The following is a 19,758-nucleotide window of genomic DNA, read 5'->3' on the forward strand; positions in this document are numbered from 1 at the left end:
CATGTACATGCAATCGTATTTGCTTTTCTCCCCCTGATGCTGAGGCTAGGAAGCCGCGGCTGTGGAACATCAGGCATGTTACCTATTATCTTACCTTTGACAGACAGTGAAGCTATAATCTCTGCAGAACCGAAGATGTTCTCTCCTTGGCAAATATACTTTCCCTCATCTGCTTTAGAAGCATTTAGGATCCGCAGGCTTCCGTCTGGAAGAATAGCTATTCTGAAAAGTATTAAAAAGGTTTGTTCCTGTTTCATCACAAAATAAATGGCAAGAACTTCCAAGGGAGTCCAAACCTCCTCTAAGGTAACAGATAAAAAGGAAGACAAGGAGCCCTATTGAAAATAAGAAGTGGTAGATGCTTTCTCCTCTTCAAGATTTGATGTAATAGATACACTTAATATCCTCTTTTATCCAAAAGATGAAGAAACTTTCAAGTTACTTTTTTGTGATAGTTTTTGACAGTTAATTTTAAAGTGGTAGATAAAGGTGACCCCAAATTCAGCTATTATTACCTGATGATCTAATATCACTTAGGCACATTTTACTACCAAGCTAAGGTATTCCACCTTATACCAAAAGTGACCTCAGAAATCAAAAGGAAAGAGAAACAGCATGAAAACATAGACAAGGAGAAGTACAGACAGAAAATTAACTGTGCGCTGCTGAGAGGTGATTAGTGGCTTCCTCAGCACCATGCTGGGTTAGTAGGATGTGGCCTGCTAACCAGGCTGCTCACACTAGACTCGGAAGCACAGGAATGTGATGCTCCAATCTACAATTGGGCTCCTGCATGACCTTTGGTAAAAGTGAGCCTTCAGTTTTCTATAAAGGTGAAAAATTAAAGCATTATTAAAAGTTTTAGAAGTTCAGTGCAAATGAGGCTGGCATTTGGAATTACCACATTCCCTGATGTATTTATCATTCCGGGAATTTATGCACTTCAGATTTAATTAGCACTTTGGTCATTTTCTCCCTTCCATGCTTGTGAACTAGAACTCATTATTTCACCAGTACAGCAATTCACACAAACCATTTGAAATGCTGAAGCAAGGTTTGTGTTTTAGGTGATGCTGATCTAAATCTCCAGAACTACATCCTCAGATCATGACAACAGCTTACATCATGGCTATATCATACTGACTTGTGAAGATTCAATAACAATGTCTAAATTTGGTTTAGTTGAATTATTTCATTTTATTTTAGGATGCATGTTCAGTATTGTTTATCACCCAAAGCTGACAGTTATTTAGAGCTTTGAACTTCATAATAACTGATAAAAAAATCTAGAATGCTTAAAAGGTATGGTCTAAATGAATAATAATACCAGTTTAAAAACATCATGTGATTTTCACTAAAGTTCAGTCTTGATTTGAAAGAAGTAAGAAGGAGGATCAACTCAGTATCAAGACAGACTAAGAATGGAGACATTTGTCTTCTAGATCATGTAGACAGTTACTACTTAAAATTCATGGAAAATACAGAGCCTGTAGAAGCTATGCAGTCTGTGGATGGGGTGTTGGCTAAGCAGCTAAAAGCACTTATTGCCACACAGACACCTGTTTTGAGTTCCTAGCACCTATTTCAGGGAGCTCATAGGTGCCTGTAATTCTAGCTGCAGGAGAAATGACATGCTCTTCTGCATGGCTACACACACACACACACACACACACACACACACACACACTCACACTTGCCCATATGCACATAATTCAAAATGAAATAAATCTTTTTTTAAAGAATTACATTAATTGGGTGGTGGTGCACGCCTTTTGTGCTAGTACTCAGTTGGCGGAGACAGGTGGATCTCTGTGAGTTTGAGGCTAACCTGGTCTACAGAGCAAGTTCCAGGACATCCAGAGCTACACAGAGAAACTCTGCCTTAAAAAACAAAACCAAACAACAAAAGTTAAATAATTTCTCAAGATGAACAATGTAAAGTTCTATTTATTGTTTGGAAAGTGATTGTTTATTTTCAGACCAGGAGATGGTGAACTTATTCCAGTCTATCCCTATTACACAAATAGTACAAACCACGTATTTGAAAGCAAAAATTTTATTTTTGTATACAAAACTCTGTATTTCTTTCCCCCAAATTAAAGCCGTTGATTTATTTCTAAATTACTATAATTTTCAGACTGTTAATATTTTGAAAATATTTAGATTTTATCAACTAAAATAAAGCTTAATATAACAGAAGAGATGTATAACTTCAAAGGTAAGTTTTCTTTTAGAGAAATAAATGTATCTCAGCTACTGGTAGTATTTCAGCTCTTGATTTAAGATGAATGCATTTTTGCTGATAAACAATGTTCTAGTTTCCTTTCTGTTATTGCGATAAGTCACCCTGACAAAAGACAAGGTGTGGGAAAATATTTATGTTCTAGGTCACAGTTCGTCATACGAGGGAGGTAGCAACTCGAAGCCGGTAGTTATATCCACACCTGAGAGGAGAGAGAGGATGAAAGCATGATTCTCAGGACTCCACTTGTTATCAGTACTTATACAGTTCAGGATCCCCGGCGTAGGCAAAGGAGCTGCGCACAGAGGTTGGGGGCTTTCCACATGGAACAGGAGGGAGAACAGGAGCAAGGAAGTCAGGAATGCGAGGGGTGCGCCCACCTACCGAGATGGTGGGGCTGATCTAATCGGAGCTCACCAAGGCCAGCTGGACTGAGACTGAAAAAGCACGGAATAAAATAGGACTCCCTGAATATGGCGGAAATGAGGGCTGCTGAGAAACCAAGGACGATGGCACTAGATTTGGATCCTACTACGCATACTGGCTTGGGGGGGGAGGCTACCCTGTTTGGATGCTCACCTTCCTAGACCTGGACGGATGGGGGAGGAACTTTGACTTCCCACAGAGCAGGGAACCCTTGACAGGAGAAGGGAGGGGGAGTGGAAGGTGGAGGGGGAGGTAAATGGGAGGCGGGGAGGAGGCAGAAATTTTTAATAAACTAAAACATAAATTTAAAAAATTAACACAATTAATAACACAATCAATAAGATACAGATATTCCCACAAACTAACCAGATTTGTACAGCTATCTGCTTAAACTTCTCTCCTAGGTGATGCTAGACTAGGTCAAGCAGACATCTGAAATCAACCATCATATTAAGTAGCAGATCTTTCTTTTAAGAGATTATATATGAACATACCTGTGCTTTGGACCACTAGTCTACTAGTGAGGACGAAGATTTTGAATGCTACGCTATTCATCCACTGAATAGCAGTGCTATTTAACTAAAATCTCCTGATTTAAAATGTAAATCTTCACCTTATTTTTTAACTTGGAAAAGACAAAGCAGGTAATGAATGAGATTTACATCACAATGTCTGGCTACCACACACATGATTACTTAAATAATTGGAGACTAGATTAATATTCCAGCCTCATTATCTTCTCCCCTCTCTTGTTACTATTTGACTGCTCCATTTATGGATGTTCTGATTCGGGGATTAATTTTGTGTAAGGCATCCTTGAACTTGGAATTGGGTAGTAAAGAAATGGGGAGAAGAAGGTTTGTAGGAGGTGATTTGAGAATTGCAAAGCAGCATATTACTTGGTATGAAACTCAGCAAGCTCAGATCTCTAGATTCTATGCATGGTTTTGTTCTCACGTACAACTAATGACTGGGTTTGCTTTGTTAAGCCATCCAGTGCCGTCTCCCATCATCCAGGTCCCTGGCTCGCAGGCATACTATTAACAGTGTGATGTGCATGTTTACTTCCAAAACACCACGGCTACTTTCATTTCCATCTTGGGTCTCCTATTGCACAGCTAGCGTAGACCTTTCCAAACAGACTGCTTGTCTAAGAATAGGATTTACTTTGATGCTGCCATACTGTTTAGTGATTGCGTCAGTCACATTCTGCTGTAATGACAGATGACTGTTGTAATGGCTGAGAGAATTGGTTTGAAAGGAGGAAGGCTTAAGCTGGCTTACTGTCAGAGGCTTTTCTCTATGGCCAACTGGCTCTATTGCCTTGAGCCTGCAGAAAGGCAGAATATCATGGAGATGTAAGTAAAGTAGAAAACCTGCTCACCTTAAGGCATCCAGCAAGTAGAGAGGAGAGGATGGCTGAGGGACAAGGCCTGCCCTTGTAGAGCAGACCCTGAAAGACCTCCTTCCTCAAACCTATGCACTGCCTCTGAGTTTCCCCCAAGCCCCGTAATACTGCACTAATACTACTATTAAATAAGAAATGCATCTGTCTAATGATGACAACACATTTTCAGAATGTCATAGCTTCTCAGTAGTGTCCACAGTTAAGTTAGAGCCTCGGCCATGCTCACTAAGCCCTTTAAAGAACCTCTTCCTTCCCTTTAGTCCTGCCTTCCCATTTCCCTTTCTGTCCTGACTCTTTGTATTTCTTCCCCTCCTTTATTTTCCTTCCCTTTTCTTTTCTTCGTCTACTTTTGAAAATTTTGTTATTTTATTTTTAACACCTCGATGTCTTTTTTCTATTTCTCTTTTATTATAAATGGCCTTTTTCCATACAATACATCCTGTTCACAGTTCCTCTCTCTCAACTCCTCTACTATCCTCCCCACTACCCTTCCCATCCAATCACAACCTTTCTTTCTCTTATTAGAAAACAAATAGGTCTCAAAAGAATACTAAAAAAATAGGATAAAACAAAAACAATAAAAGAAGAAAATTTATTGTTAACTGTACCCGTGCAAAGAAGTGAGAAAATGAGAAGGAGGAGGGATAGGAGGGATGTCTTCCAGTTCTTGTAAGGTCACAGATGTCATGTATTTTGACACTTATTCGTAAGATTTCTTTAACATAATTGCCCCATAGAAGTCAGCTCAAATGTACTTGTGGCATGTAGTTTTCAGGCACAAGTTGCATTTGTAGTGCTTCCTTCTTAGGTTCCCTCACATCCTCAGTTAAATTTGTTTTCCTTTCCTCTTTAGCACATAGCATCCTTGTAGGAAGTGAGAGCACAATAACCCAAGCATCTCTCTCCATCATTCTAATCTCCTGCTACTGTGTCTCCTCCCACACCATGCTGGTGAGGCTTTTAGGGGCCAGCTAACTTGGTAAAGCATTGAAGGGAGAGAGTGTCTAGAGAGTAAGAGGGACAGGGACATGGTGTCGACTACACCGCCACATGCACACATGGTAAAACGCATTTCTGTGACACAGGATTTTAGAGTAGAATGTGTAACTAGGCTAGTCAAAGCTCATTTTACAGAACAAAAACTATAAGCAAAAGAAATAAAAATGGTGTGTTTGAGCCCATCAGTTACTAAAAGAAGAAAAGCTATCAATAGTTCCTAGTGCTGTTCAGCATAAAGTACTTGTGACAGTTTCCTTTTGCTCCATAGGACATGATGACAAACTTGAAAGCAAAAACACCTTTGATTGCCTATTTCCTTATTTAGAAGCTGAAGGATGGATGGCCTTGTAGTGATGGGAGTGGCGGGCCACGTTCTGCCACCCAACCATCTTTACACCCGAAATAATTACATGGAAACTGTATTCTTTTAAACACTGCCTGGCCCATTAGTTTTAGCCTCTTATTGGCTAATTCTCACATCTTGCTTTAACCCATATTTAGTAATCTGTATAGCACCACGAGGTGGTGGCTTACCAGGAGAGAGCTTAACCTGCGTCCATCTCGGAGAGGAGAGGCATGGTGACTGCCTGAGGCGTTTGCCTGACTCTGCTTTCTTTCTCCCACAATTCTGTTCTGTCTACTCTGCCTACCTAATTTTCTGTCCTATTAAAGGGCCAAGGCAGTTTATTTAATAACCAATGAAAGTAACACATAGACAGATGACCCTCCTCCATCATTTCCCCTTTTTCTGTTTAAACAAAAAAGAAAGACTTTAACTTTAACATAGTAAAATTACATATAGCAAAACAGTTATCAAGCAAGAATTACAGTTACAATATTTATATCTACTTTATCTTTTATCATAACAAAGGAAAGCTATAACTATAACTAACCATTCTTCAACTCCATCAAAGACTCCAGAAGGATATAATATTACCTAAGTAAACAAGAAGTAAGCAACTTACAAAACTCTAAAAATGACAGAGACATCTCCCTGCCTGGACAGTCATCCAAAGTTCCTCTGTACCATTGGGACATCCATCGTCAGCCTACAGGCCCATAGTTTCCAGCGGACATTTCCATGAAGCAGGAAAATTCAAAGACAGTTCAATCACTTTCTTTTGTATCCTGCAGAATGTCTCGCAGACTCTTTCATGAATCAGGAACCCTAAAGGACCATCTCACCTTTAGGCAAGTTCAGCAGTCCTCTCTCTGCGGGTTCTCTGTGTCCAGTTTATGCATCCGTCCAGGCAAGAGCAGTTTCTTCCCAAATGGCTAACCAACTCCATAAGGAGCCTCTTCAATGCCCATCTTCCTCTTGAAATAGATTGGTGCTGCCAGGAGCAGACGTGTCTCATTGTCATGAAAGGTATGATGGGGTAGGATCTCGTCTGCCTGCTGTGCAGGACTGCCTTCCAAGTTCATGCTTGTTTTGAGCAGAATTCATGATGATCAAGGCTGCTATTTCTTTGCTAGCTTTTAGCTGGATGCTGCTCTTCCATTCTAGAAATATCTTGAGTTCCTGGGCTTCTCCACCAGATTATATTATAGTACATATTACAGCAGAGAGCATATCATTTCTTAGAAGCTTTCATAATTTATTAGTAGTGTAAGCTTTCAAGGCAGAAAGCATTGGGTTTAATTTGCTGCCATATATACATATCTTCCATGTTTGATTTCAAGCAACTACTTAATTTTTTAAACTATAAGACTAGCATAATAAAACCCAACCAGTTTTTTGAAGTATTAGTTAGATAATATATATAACTTATTATTCTTTATTTGAGAGCAGTGTGGGAGAACAGAGAAGGAACAATCACCAAGGTCATGAGATCAGAAGGATAATGAAGTCTTGAAGAATCAAATGGCCATTTCTAAGATGGCTGTATAAAGGGCATGGTAAAACACAAGATGGGAGAGGATGAGACAGAAAATCATATAGATATTGGTGTAGTGTGAATACAACCTGGTTCATCAAAACAGCACAGAACTGTCAGGTATCCCAATAGCTTCATTGAGCTGTGAAAGGCGGACTGGAAGCTTGTATATTTGACACACATTGGAAAGTTATTATGTGTAGATGGACAGTCATGCCAAAAATATTATAGTTAGAGAATAAACACATGCATCACCCAGAAGGCTTACTATGCTCCTCTCAATGTATGTTACTGGGAATTCAGCTCAGGGCCTGAAGAATGTTAAGGAAGAAATCACTTTGTGTCACACACTAGGTCTAAACATTCACTTTTGTGTACTTTTATTTACTCAGTACAACTAAGTTGACATTTATTCATGCTGCTCTAAGAGTCAATAATGAATTCCTTTTATGGTTGAATTTTTGTCTAGTGTGCACAGGTACCATAATTTAATCCACCATTCACGTGTGGCTCAATGTTGAAGTTTCTTTCAGTTTAGGGCTGTTTACAAATGACATGATCATGAATGTTATTGAATCATTCCTGGGGGATTATGTTTCCTGGAGAGAAAATGCTAAATACTGTGGTGAGCAGATCATCACTGAAGAAACTTGGGAACTCTTCAGTGATGTCTTATTTCCTGTTCTTTGAAGCAGTATAGAAGGACACTTCTTGTGTCCAGACAACCTTTTTGCTTTTTAATCTTAGAATCAAAGTAGAGAGTTGAAAAGCATTCTGTGGGTTGAATTGGAATTCCCTCCCAGAGAACACAGTGTCTACTTGTGCACTTTCTTCCTGTCTTGAAGTCTTCTTTGATCAAGTGATTATTATTATATACAATGACTGTCTGTCCACTTTTGAGATTTCACAGTGCTTTACAGTCTAGAAATACCTAACTTATGAAAAAGTACTGAATGTGCAAGTATAAGATATAGAAGTTTCAATATTAATGGACTCTTAATTTTATTACATATATTGTAATTTTGTCCTACTAATAAATCATGCCACAATGTATGAAATAAAATTAGAGTGCAGAAGACACCATTCCAATTCAGTTCTTCCTGATCTCCAGTTCTTAAAATGTTTTGGCCTGCTCTTCTATGATGGGCCCGGAGCCTTGAGAGCAAGGGTGATATAAATGTTCCATTTGAAGCTGAGTAGTCCATGGATAATTATCCTTTGTGGTTTGATCAGTTATGGACTTCTATGAAAACTACAGTTCACTGCATAAAGAATTTCTCTGATGACATGTATAAGCTGCATTAAACCATAAGCATAGGAATACAAATTTAGAGAGCATTCTGATACAATGTACATTTGGTAGAATAATAGCAGCAAACTCCATCTGGGTCTAGAACCTGAAAGTGGTTGGTTATTACAGTAATTCCTGCATGGTTGCATTCATGGTCATATATTTCCATGCTGGTCATTATTTTTGTCCACAGATTTCATGGTTGGGTGTTGTAAGACCACTTGTTTGTTTCTCAGTCTCCTGGTAGCTCAACCCAAAATAATCACACAGAAACTATATTATTTAAAACACTGTTTGGCCCATTACCTCTAGCTTCTTATTGGATAACACTTATATCTTAATTAAACCCATCTCCATTAGTCTGTCTATTGCCACATGGCTGTGGCTTACTGGCTAAAGTTCTGGTGTCTATCTCTGGTGGAGCTACATGGTTTCTCCCTGACTCTAACCTTCTTTCTCCCAGCATTGAGTATAGTTTTTCCCACCTAGCTAAGTTCTGCCCTGATAAAAGTTCAAAGAAATTTTTTTTATTAACCAATGGTATTCACAGAATACAGAGAGAAATCCCACATCAGTTGGGTAAGACCATTGCCTTCCACCCTGCCCCAAGAATTCTATGTAGCACCATTCCATGTAATTCAAACTAGCCAGCATGGTATTTTTTTTTCTTGGAGTATAAGTTAAAAGAAATGAAGATCACAACTCATAAGATATTCCGTGAATTTTAACTGTTTTTAATACGATGTGACTAAAAGAGTAAATTTTGACTAAATATTAATTTCTAGGATCTGTTGCTTACTTCTTGTTCCCTCAGGAAAAATGCTGAGATATAGGAAGAGAGTAGGCAGAGTCAGAGAGATGCCATGTGGTTGCTGAAGCAGACATAAGAGCCACAGCCACATGGAGATACACAGATTAATAGAAAGGGGTTAACTTAAGTTGTAAAAGCTAGCTAGATATATGCATAAGATAAAAGGGCAAGCAGTAATTTAATTACAGTTTCTGTGTGATTATCTAATGGTTTGGATAACTGGGAATGAACAAGAATCCTCCAACAATAGATTGGTGCGCCTACATATGCTAGCTAAATTCACATAAAAACTGAGAGGGCTTAAAAAGGAATTATAGACACTAAAAAACAAACTTTAGCTGTATATGTTTTTTTTCCCCGATGGGCTCTGTTTGCTAGCTACAGCTCCTTTAAGAGAGGTTCTCTTGATTGAGTGGTAGCAAAAGAAAAAAGAAAAAGAAAAGAACCCTCTGCACATTTTCAAAATGGAAGTTTCCTGGTCCATGCTGCCAGCATGAACTTTGGCTCTTTCAGAAGACAGAGCACTTGAATGGAGCTTGTAGATAGCATACTGCAATTTACTTGGTGACAGTGTGGTCCAATTGGTTATCAGATCTGAGGTGGTGAATGTGTATCCCACCCAGTAGTCTCAGAGGAAGTAATGGACCTCTACCATGTTGGACTGGGCAAAGCCAAAAAGCAAAGCAACCTCAGTCCTAACCATGCCACTTAACATTTTAAGCAGCTTTTTGAGAAACAGTCCTGGTCAGAAAAAGAGTACAGATACAAAATAAAGACAAATTCAGATGAAAATAACCTCTAATTGGGTCATATTGTGTTTAAAAAATGTACATAGGCTTGGGAGAGAGAAGAAAAAGTATAGAGAGTTATAAAAAGAAGTAAATGTTTTCTTAAAAAGTAAAGCATTTAAAGAGACAGTAAACTTGTAGAAAAAGTAATAGAGTAAGAAAAGTAAGGCACTTAAAAATGGAATATACACAGAGAGCTGGATTATGTATATTATTGTGTTTTCTTTTAATTTTTTGACTGTGAAGGTGCTAACTACAGAGAGACATTTCATTTTATGGGCTGCTAAGCTAAATCAATATACATACTTAAAAGGTATCTTGACATCAAAATTTGGGTTCAAAGATATGTAGCTTTGGAAAAGAGGTTCTTTTTTTGTTTCTACAGAGAATGAGAACTGGTGGATTCATTCCAGACCAATGTGGTTTGATGGAACAAGATCCCCGAAAGGTCACCATGAACACCACAAAAAATTACTTCACCTAACAAAAAGCAGGAAGCAGTTTGGAGAGAACTATGCCAAAATTCCCAAATGTTGTTTATAATTTTTTTTTTACTTTTAATGGGAGATATGCTACAGATACAAATGCGTTGCATTGGTATGGATCTTGGTTTATTGATACAAATTTAAGATCAATTTGTTATATGCATATTTCTGCTCTTTATTAAGGTATTGTGTTTGTGCATCTCATTTAAAAATGTAATGTATAATTAAGAAATATATGTTAATAGATAGTATCTATAATAGTCAAGCTTGTAGTCATGTTAATTAGATTTTCTAGATGTTCAGAAATATATTTCAGATGGATAGTTATTCTTCAAACCTTTCAAAACTACAGAATATGGCATTTAAAATGTTTTAAGAACTTAGAAACTGGGAAGTGGTGGTGCATGCCTTTAATCCCAGCACTTGGGAGACAGAGACAGGTGGATCTCTTTGAGCTCAAGGCCAGCTTGGTCTACAAGAGCCAGTTCTAGAACAGGCTCCAAAGCTACAGAGAAACCCTTTCTCAAACAACAACAACAACAACAACAACAACAAAAGATCTTAGGACTCTTCCTGAGAATGAGGCACATCTGCTTCTGACAGTACCAATTAATTCAACAGGAAGGTGGGCATCAAAGAGGTTCCTTATGGAGTTTGCTAACCATTTGGGAAAGAAACTGCTCTTGCCTTGACTGCTTGATATAATGCTGTATAAACTGGACATGCAGAACCCACAGAGAGATGACTGCTGAACTTGTGTAAAGGTAAGACAGTTCTTTGAGGTTCCTGTTTCATGAAAGAGTCTGCTAGACATTCTGCAAGATATAGAAGAAAGTGACTGAAAAACTGCCAATATAGGTGGAACTGTCTTTGAAATTTCCTGCTTCATGGAATAGTCTTCCAGATACTATAAGCCAGTAGGCTGAAGATGGGTGCCTGCAATGTTACAGAAGAACTTTGGGTGACTGGTCAGGTAGCGTGATGTCTTTGTCAATTCTAGTGTTTTGGAAATTTTTTACAAAGCACTTCCTGTTTACTTAGGTAATATTATATCCTTCTCGTGTGTTGATTGAGTTGAAGAATAGTTATAGTATTCCTTACTTATAATAAAGTTAAAGTAGATATAAATATTGGAACTATAATTCTTGCTTCATTCTTGTTTGTTATATGTAATCTTGCTATGTTAAAGTTAAAAGTTTCCTTTTGATTTATACAGAATATGGGAGGTGATGTGGGAGGTGATATATGCTGTGAATGTTTTATTGCCATTGGTTAATAAATAAGCTACTTTTGGCCAATGGCTTAACAGAGTAAAGTCAGGCTGAAAGAGATATACAGAGAGAATAGGCAGAGTCAAAGAAATGCCACATAGCCCCCAGAGCAGGGAGACGAGCTGGAACCTTGCTGGTAAGTCACAGCCATGTGGCAATACACAGATGAATAGAAGTGGATTAATTTAAGATGTAAGAGCTAGCTAGAAATATGCATAAACTTATAGACCAATCAGTGATTTAATTAATACAGTTTCTGTGCTATTGTTTTTAGTCTGGGTGGCCAGGAAATGAATGAAAATTTCTGACAACAAGTGTTGAGAGAATAAATCACTGATGAGATGTGAAGATGGTTCTGTTATCATAACTCAGTCTGACTGATCACTTTTACTGTGTAAGGCATCACGTGGATCTTCCTCCATGTTTCATTTCCTCTAACATTTACAGCCCCAATATGAGCCAAATATCTTCAGACTAGCTTTCTGATGAGAAAGTTCTGTTTTGTTAGCATCCATTACCTAAGTCTTTCAAAGACATTTTTCAAGTGGCAGAGACCTGACTTCAGAAAGACTTTGATTTGTTGTTTGTTTGACTATCAGCTCTTCCTGTTGAATTTGTAGCCTGCTTTCTTTGTCTTCATCAACAACTCAATACAAGCTATTTAGTTTAGTGTTTGTCAGTATCAGGTACTCAATAATGCAACCTGAAGAAAATGCTAGTTTGTGCTTGAACCATCTAATTTTATAGATGGAAAAATTGAGTACCACAACACATATAATACCTTTAAAGAATATAGTAGTAGAAGGTATTCTCTGATAATGATTATTAAGTTTTTGCTTGATAAAAGGTTTAGACCATGCTTTTCTACATTAACATACTTGGTCATGCTGGAGATCACAGGACCTTGTAAATGCAAGACAGCCACCCTACCACTGAGCTATATCACCAACCCCTACATTAACTTATTTCATTTTTTTACAAGATCTTCAAGCCATATAATTTTACTTATTTGATGTGGAAGAAGGAAATTCATAGCAGAGTGACTAAAATAACTGGGTAGATTTTTAAAGTGAGCCTGCTGGATTCTAAAATTTATACTGTGTACCATTCTTTGCTGACCTGAAGAAAATTTCCAAAGAAAGGTTTGCATAAAATCACACACAATCTGACAGCTCCCACAGACCACAAAGCTGACAGAGCAGAGACAGATGAGTAACAAGACAAGACATGCGTTTCTTACAGTTGAAGGAAACAGAAGCAATTCATACTCTTTAACTTGATGAGTTAAAGTTTTAAAAGCTAAGTGCATGACATACTCAAGTGGGCTGCCTTGTCACCAGCTCTTGGCTTTAAATGTAACTGAAGAAAGGAGTGAGTTGACCCAGAAATTGCATGCAGCGTTGGCAAAGCGGAGAAGAGAGCTTAAGAGCAGAAGTTACTTTAATTAATAGGCCTCCATCGCAGCTCTGGGCATCACCACCAGCATTTTGCAGAAATCACAGGCTCTTTGTGTTGAACCACTGAATAATCACACAATCTCAACACTCTGAAGCAGGGGTGAGGAGGATAACCCTCTTCATCAGCTTCGTGTAGAAGGTGCATGAGCAAAAGCAACAATAAAACTATGGACTTGTTTTCTCTTCTGGAAGGTGTCTAATTGAGATTTGACTTAAGCATTTATACTGCACACATGTGGGATTCTAGTTTTTATATTTTCCTTCAAACTGATTTCTCATTAAACTGTTTTATGTTTTCTGTGGGAAATCTTGCATATGCATGCACATATTTTGGTGGCATAACAGGAAGCTTTTCTCAATCTCAAGGGAGTCTACAATAAAAACCAGGTTGAGCACCACCATCAATCCCTTTATTCTATAGGTCAGTTGGTCCAGAGGAGGGAAGTTCAAGGTTTTTCTGTTTCAAATTTAGGAAAACAATCAGAATATTAACTCCACTACCATCCTTTGCTTTTTATTCTCCCTTATGACAAATGGGGTTCCATGTTTGTTCCATATTTTCATAATACATTGTTTGTGTGTGTGTGTGTGTGTGTGTGTGTAGTTGTGCATGCATGCACAAGTACATGCAGGTCAGAGGCTGATTTTGGAGATTTCCATCAATCACTTATTTCTTGAGACAGACTCTCTATATCTGGAGATATAACTTACTTAGCTGGCTGTTGTCTCAGGGGTGTTCCTGTTTCTACCTTCCCAGTGCTGAGGTTATAGGTACTTGCCACTCTGCTGGTCTGGAACTTTAATTTCTGGAGATGCAAATTCAGGTCTCCAGGTGTTCCTGGAAAGTACTCTACCGAGTGGGCCATCTTTCCAGCCCATGAAGTCTCTCCTACCCACTCATTTCTTTCTGGTATGTTACAGAGTCTAAATACTCTAGACCACAAATGTAAATTATTTTTAGTTTTTCTAACAATTAATTTCAATTATATCAAATCGATTCATTTTCAAAAAAATTTTATGCTTTATTTATGTGTATATGTGTGTCTGTGTGTATGTATGTACACATATAAGCAGATGCCCATGAAGGCTGGAAGAGACTTTTGGATATCCTGAAATTAGAATTATAAGAGTCACCAAAGAAAGGTGCTGGGACCTGAATTCTAGACCCCTGAGATAGTAGCAAATGCTTTTAACCACTGAGCTACCTTTCTTGCCTCTGGTTAATTTTTTTATGCCCAATTATCTATAGAAATGGTCCTAGCTATTAAATAAATCTGAGTTTGTATAGGGTGAAATATATATATTTAAGTTTTTGCTTTTTTCTTTCCTTAGGTCAGCCCTGGAAGGTACAGCATACCCTGGACCTGTGACTCTGATTCTAAGGAAGGAGGACAGTCCTCTTGTTTGTAGTTTTCTAAGGAGGACAGCCCCTTGTTGTAGTTTTCTAAAGAGGACAGCCCCTTGTAGTTTTCTAAGGATGAAGGCCCCTTGTAGTTTTCTAAGGAGGAAGGCCCCTTGTTGTAGTTTTCCAAGGAGGACAGCCCCTTGTTCATAGTTTTCTAAGGAAGATGGCCCCTTGCTCCTAGTTTTCTAAGGAAGTTAGTTTCTCTTCTGTTTCCAGATGGTATAGATTATCCAGAGAAGGTTAAGAGGCCTTTCCTTACCAGATTTCTTCTGAGATCCATACCCAGATGTAGGTGCCACTCTGATAAAAGCTTTCTCCCTGTCACTCGCCATGGAAATACCTCCAGTGAACAACTTACTTCTCAGCACACCTATGATGTCTTCGGAGTTCTCTTCACACAGGACTTCCTGCCTTAGACCTTTCTTCAGGCACGCTCCTTCTAAACTTTCACCTCTGCTGTTTTGTTCAAGGACCTCAGAATATCACAGTTGACTGTCCTCCCAAGTCCCTCCAGCTGCTGAGGGACTCCCATTAACTTGCCTTTCTAAATGGTGGAGTGGTAAGGTTTGTTGGTTACTCTTTCTTCCTCCATTGCCTTTTCTGCTGTTCTATGCCTTGTTAATTTTATTCTTCTTTGGTCAATATAATACCAGAGCTAACCAGAAATGTGATTTCTTAAGCAATATCAAAATGTGATGTAGATTTTATAATATCTGTAAACTAGTATTTGAAGTCATCCTTGTTGTTAGGATTTGGAGGTAGGAAGTGTAAGGAAAGCCTCACTGATCTGTTAAGCTAAACCATGCAAAGGATGTCCCCCTCCCTGCCCTTTCTCTCTCTCTCTCTCTCTCTCTCTCTCTCTCTCTCTCTCTCTCTCTCTCTCTCTCATATGGTCTATAGTGAAAGAGTGAGGAGAGGAGGGGGAGCATAGTGGCCAAGACAGTAGTGTTAGGGTCTGATCCTGAACAAGCAGAACTGGTTCAGTGACCTGGTCCCAAAAGGAACTACTTGGATGTGTTCCGTCTGCTTCTCATCCATTCAGGAGCCTCATGCCTCCCATATTATCCCACTTACATCCTTAATTGAGAATTCATTTGCACTTTTTGCCTCTACCTGCAGGATTGAGTTATCCAATTCTCAGTGTGGAATATGTTAGCAACTTTTTATTTCAGGAGCAACTGTGCCATTGCATGTGACATTCTAGATAGTCTCAACCTCTTCCTTTCCAATCTCATTCTCTCAGCTGTACTTTTTTTTTATAACCACACCTACTCTCTTTTGTATTCATAATAGACTGCTCGGTCCCTGGGCCTTCTCGTTTTCCATCCCCATGATTCTTTACAACAGAATCTCTCATTTGGCGAAGCTCTTCCCCATCCCCACTTTAATATCTGGTAGAATCTTTCTCATTCTCTAGTTTCTGTCATTTTTCAAAACATGCCTGAATAATTTACTATGCTGCAGCTCATTTACTATATTTTCATCCACATAACTACTTTTCCTCTATATTGATGCATTCCTGCAGTCAGTAATGCATTCATATAAATGTTATCCTTAGACTGAAAGTTGGTTAAGAAAGAAAGCAAACAAAATAATAGCACAATAAGTGGTCAATACATGGAAGTCATTAATCATTCAACTTTCTTATTGTGATACTGAATAAATGAGTAGATTTTAATGTAGCTTTGTGTTTTCTATGAGGTTTGTAATGAGAGTTCTGGCCATCTAACGTTATGTGGGACAGATAAAGTACAAAGCATGGTGTGTGGAAAGCAGTGCACTAGATTGCAGTTCCTGCCTTTATTTTCATGTAATATACTATTCATGATTTTTAAAGATGGTTTAGTACCATTTCACAGTGGTATGGTACATCTATTGACACAATCAACCTATTTATTCTTGATAATACAAAGCCATGCAATACTTAATAAATTCTCTTCCTTTGAAAACTCCCCCTTTCCAGCTAGCTATGAACCTGTGTGTATATGTTTCTACGTTTCATGCTGAAGTAATTTTCCCCTTGTAGGCTCTTGAAGATTTGATAAAGCCTTTCACAACTTAAACATGTTTCTTCATTTTCCCTTACAAGCTTTTGGCTTGGCACTAATGAGAAATCGACTTCTCAAAGAGGAAGAAATTAAAGTCAAACACAATGAAGGTAGGGAGGTGCTTTCTGAATGGTTTTACCCGGGATTCCAAGCCTCTCCACTGAGAAGCTCCTAAGATTGAAAGAGAACTGAATACAGCCACAAATGGAAACTGTCAGGAAAAACAAAAAACAAAACAAAACAAAATTGCCCCAAAACAGTTGTGGTGGTATTGAATCATTACCCTGTAGCTTTCCCCAGGGTTTTGAAGGGAATAATTTATTTGATATTAACTTGAGGGGTAAAGCCTGCTTCTGCTCCCTAATATAAAAAAAGAACCCAAATATTTAGAAAGAATTGCCACGTACTTTACTCCTTGACAAACACAAATTTAGATCCGCTGTCTTCATGGCTTCCTGAACCTGGATGAGCTTTTTGTGCCTGTATTATCTATTCAGACTATTGTCTCTATAAATACCTACATCTCCAGGGTCCAGGAGTAAATTATTACTCTTCTGAAACATGCAAGGTCATAGAGATTGAATTTCAGGCAAAATTATGAATTTTTGATATTCCCACCTGGGTTGATTTTTAGTCTGTTTTAAATTATTCTGACCCAATTAGAAAGCTTGACCATGCCTGAGCTCTTTAATATCAAAAGGATGCATTTTATTTATGTAGCATTCTCCTAGAGGATAGCCACGCCTTTGGGGCATTCATGTCATACTTTTAATGACATTAAGTCAATGTCACTTAATTGATTTTCATATTTGGCAGGAGAAAGTGAGGTTATGCACTGAGGGTGGTCAGTAAAAACTCCTGCCTTTGGTCCTATGTGTGCAGTTACCTGTATTTGAATTATCTGCTTTCATCTTTCTTACTTACCAAATGAAAAGAGTGCCTTAGATTTTTATGACATTTTCTTCTACTTTGCTGTAGAGCTGAAAAAAAATTTCTTTTCTTTCTTTATTTTCTTACTCTGGGGTGGCCGTCTATAGATTTCCTCCTATTTTACAGTAATGATATGCTTTAGAAAATGCCTGTTTTTTTCTTGTTATTTTATTTTGTTTTGAAACTATCTAGAAGTTTTTTTTTTCTCTCATCAAGGTCATCTCAGAACAAGGCAGGCTTCTAGCTTTAGCTTATACTTGGGCCACACACCATGCAGAAGGGCACTCTGTCCTGTACAGGTAACATGTGAGGATACTTAGGGCCCTGGAGATTTCACTCACCCCTTCTGACAAGAGGATATGAGCTAATTTATGTAAAATATTTGGAAAAAGTTTAAGTAGGAATTACCAGTGTCAGAGGAAGACACAGGTAAGATAGAATTTCGGTTGAGTTTCAGGCTTAAGCATGTAAAATGAACTGAAAAGTGGGGAAATTACCTGCCTAGCTGAACCAGACTTCTTTCCAACATTATTTCACTTTAGGGGTCAGCATATTGCCAGGAATTTTGTGTTTCTTTTATCTTAAGTCATATTGTGTGAAAATTTCATCCAGAGGCTCTTGACTGAGAGATAATCTTTTACGTATGGACTAAGTGATTTTGCACATACAGCTTAATTTCTGAAACGATCTGTTTGTAAAATGAGAAATAGTGCTTATTTGGAAGTAGTGAGAATTGGAAAAGTATGAAATGGCTGTCACCGTGTGGGGACTAATAGAAAGAAAGCACTCAGTTACTTAACATTAAACATAATTGCTACTCCTCATGCCACGCTCTTGATGAGACAGGCCCCGTGCCAGATGCTTTTACCCACAAAAGTTTCTATAGTAACAATAAGCTAAGGACCAGTGAAACAGAAAGAGGCAGTCATTCCAAATACTAAGTGTATTCTTGTCAACAGGAATAGCAGGTGCACAGATCTGGGTCTCAGGAAAGAGGAAATGCTATGTAGGTGGGGCATGCCGAGGGAAGATGGGAGGGTAAATCAAGGTTCTGTGAAATAATTCAAGCAGATTAGCTAGACAACTTAATTTACTGTAAGAAAATAAAAAAATACAGTTTTTTTTTTAGTTGAGAATAATCTGAGTAGTACTAATGACATGTGAAGACAGAATTGAGGTTCTGTTGTAGAATATAAAATTGACTTGAAGGAACTGAAAATTCATGGTCCTAGTCAAGTTGGGCTACATCACCAAAATAACAGCCTCAGTTTCAAAATACTGCAGGTGAAGTAGCTTAACTTTTCTTGCCTTTAGGCCACTCATGAGTCCTATGGAGTCAGAGACTCATCTTCCAAGTGGGTTTTGAATATTATACTAGATCATCACTATTTGTGCTCTGCATTCTCCTAAAAACGTATTGACCATAATTCACACCTCCGCTGTTGTCTTGTGACTTCCCCGACAAGAAGAGAAAACAGTTCATCTAGATGCAAGTTTTTCAGTCCTGTCTTTTAGTTAATGCACTGTATAACTGTAGTGCAGCCATGTTAGCCACTTGCTTCGGAGTACCCTGGGCCTACACTAATGCTATTTTCTTTTGACAGTAACTGGACATGTGCATAGGAACTGATTTCTTTGCTGCAGGGAGAAAGGTAACTTTTGAAGACTAATATGTTATGATTAATTTATGATGTTTGCTTGAGTCCGCCTTGCCATTTACTTTCCAGGCTTTATGAAAGCAGCTATGATTGTACTCCAACTCTTCATTATTTCCCTTAATCACTCTAACATGGGGCCCAATAGTAAGTATCATCAGAGTTAGGGAAGACAGAAATGTAGTCATGACAAAACTTTCTTAAGAGATTATATTTCTTTAAATGTATTGTGTTAGCTTTTTGAAATTCTATGTCTATTGATGGTTTAGGTAATAGGAACTCCTAAAAGAGTACTTTTCAGACAAAAAGCATTTTATCTTAATTACACCCTCATGATAAATGAACAAAAGAGGAACAGATAATTTGATATTTTCTTTTGATTAATGAATTTACCTTCCTTGGTGCAGTGTTTTAATTAAAACACTTTGGAATCACAAGTTGAGGCTGTGCATAAAAAATGGCGCTTTGATAGTATTGGACATGACATGAATTTGCATGATAGCACAATTAGGAAACTGTTCATGGAACCACAAAACAAAAAGCTGGGGGAATGAAGACACTTGGGATCTAAGCATTGTTCTGCCCCATTGGCTGAGAGCCATTAAGCAAGGCATTTCACTTAAAAGCAGTTTTTTTCATCTATAAAATTAGGACATTAGTCTATC

General features: G+C 38.1%; 1 protein-coding gene across 1 annotated transcript in view; it reads right to left on the minus strand.

Annotated features, from left to right (window-relative positions):
- Cntn5 (contactin 5) overlaps positions 1–19,758 on the minus strand; it is a 481,109-nt gene that overhangs the window by 138,482 nt on the left and 322,869 nt on the right. Inside the window, exon 12 of the mRNA XM_038322119.1 lies at positions 95–222. Coding sequence (XP_038178047.1) covers positions 95–222 — 128 coding nt within the window. The remainder of the gene's footprint in view (positions 1–94; positions 223–19,758) is intronic.

This window comes from Arvicola amphibius, chromosome 3 (genome assembly GCF_903992535.2).
Source record: "Arvicola amphibius chromosome 3, mArvAmp1.2, whole genome shotgun sequence".
NCBI classification, from domain to species: Eukaryota; Metazoa; Chordata; class Mammalia; order Rodentia; family Cricetidae; genus Arvicola; species Arvicola amphibius.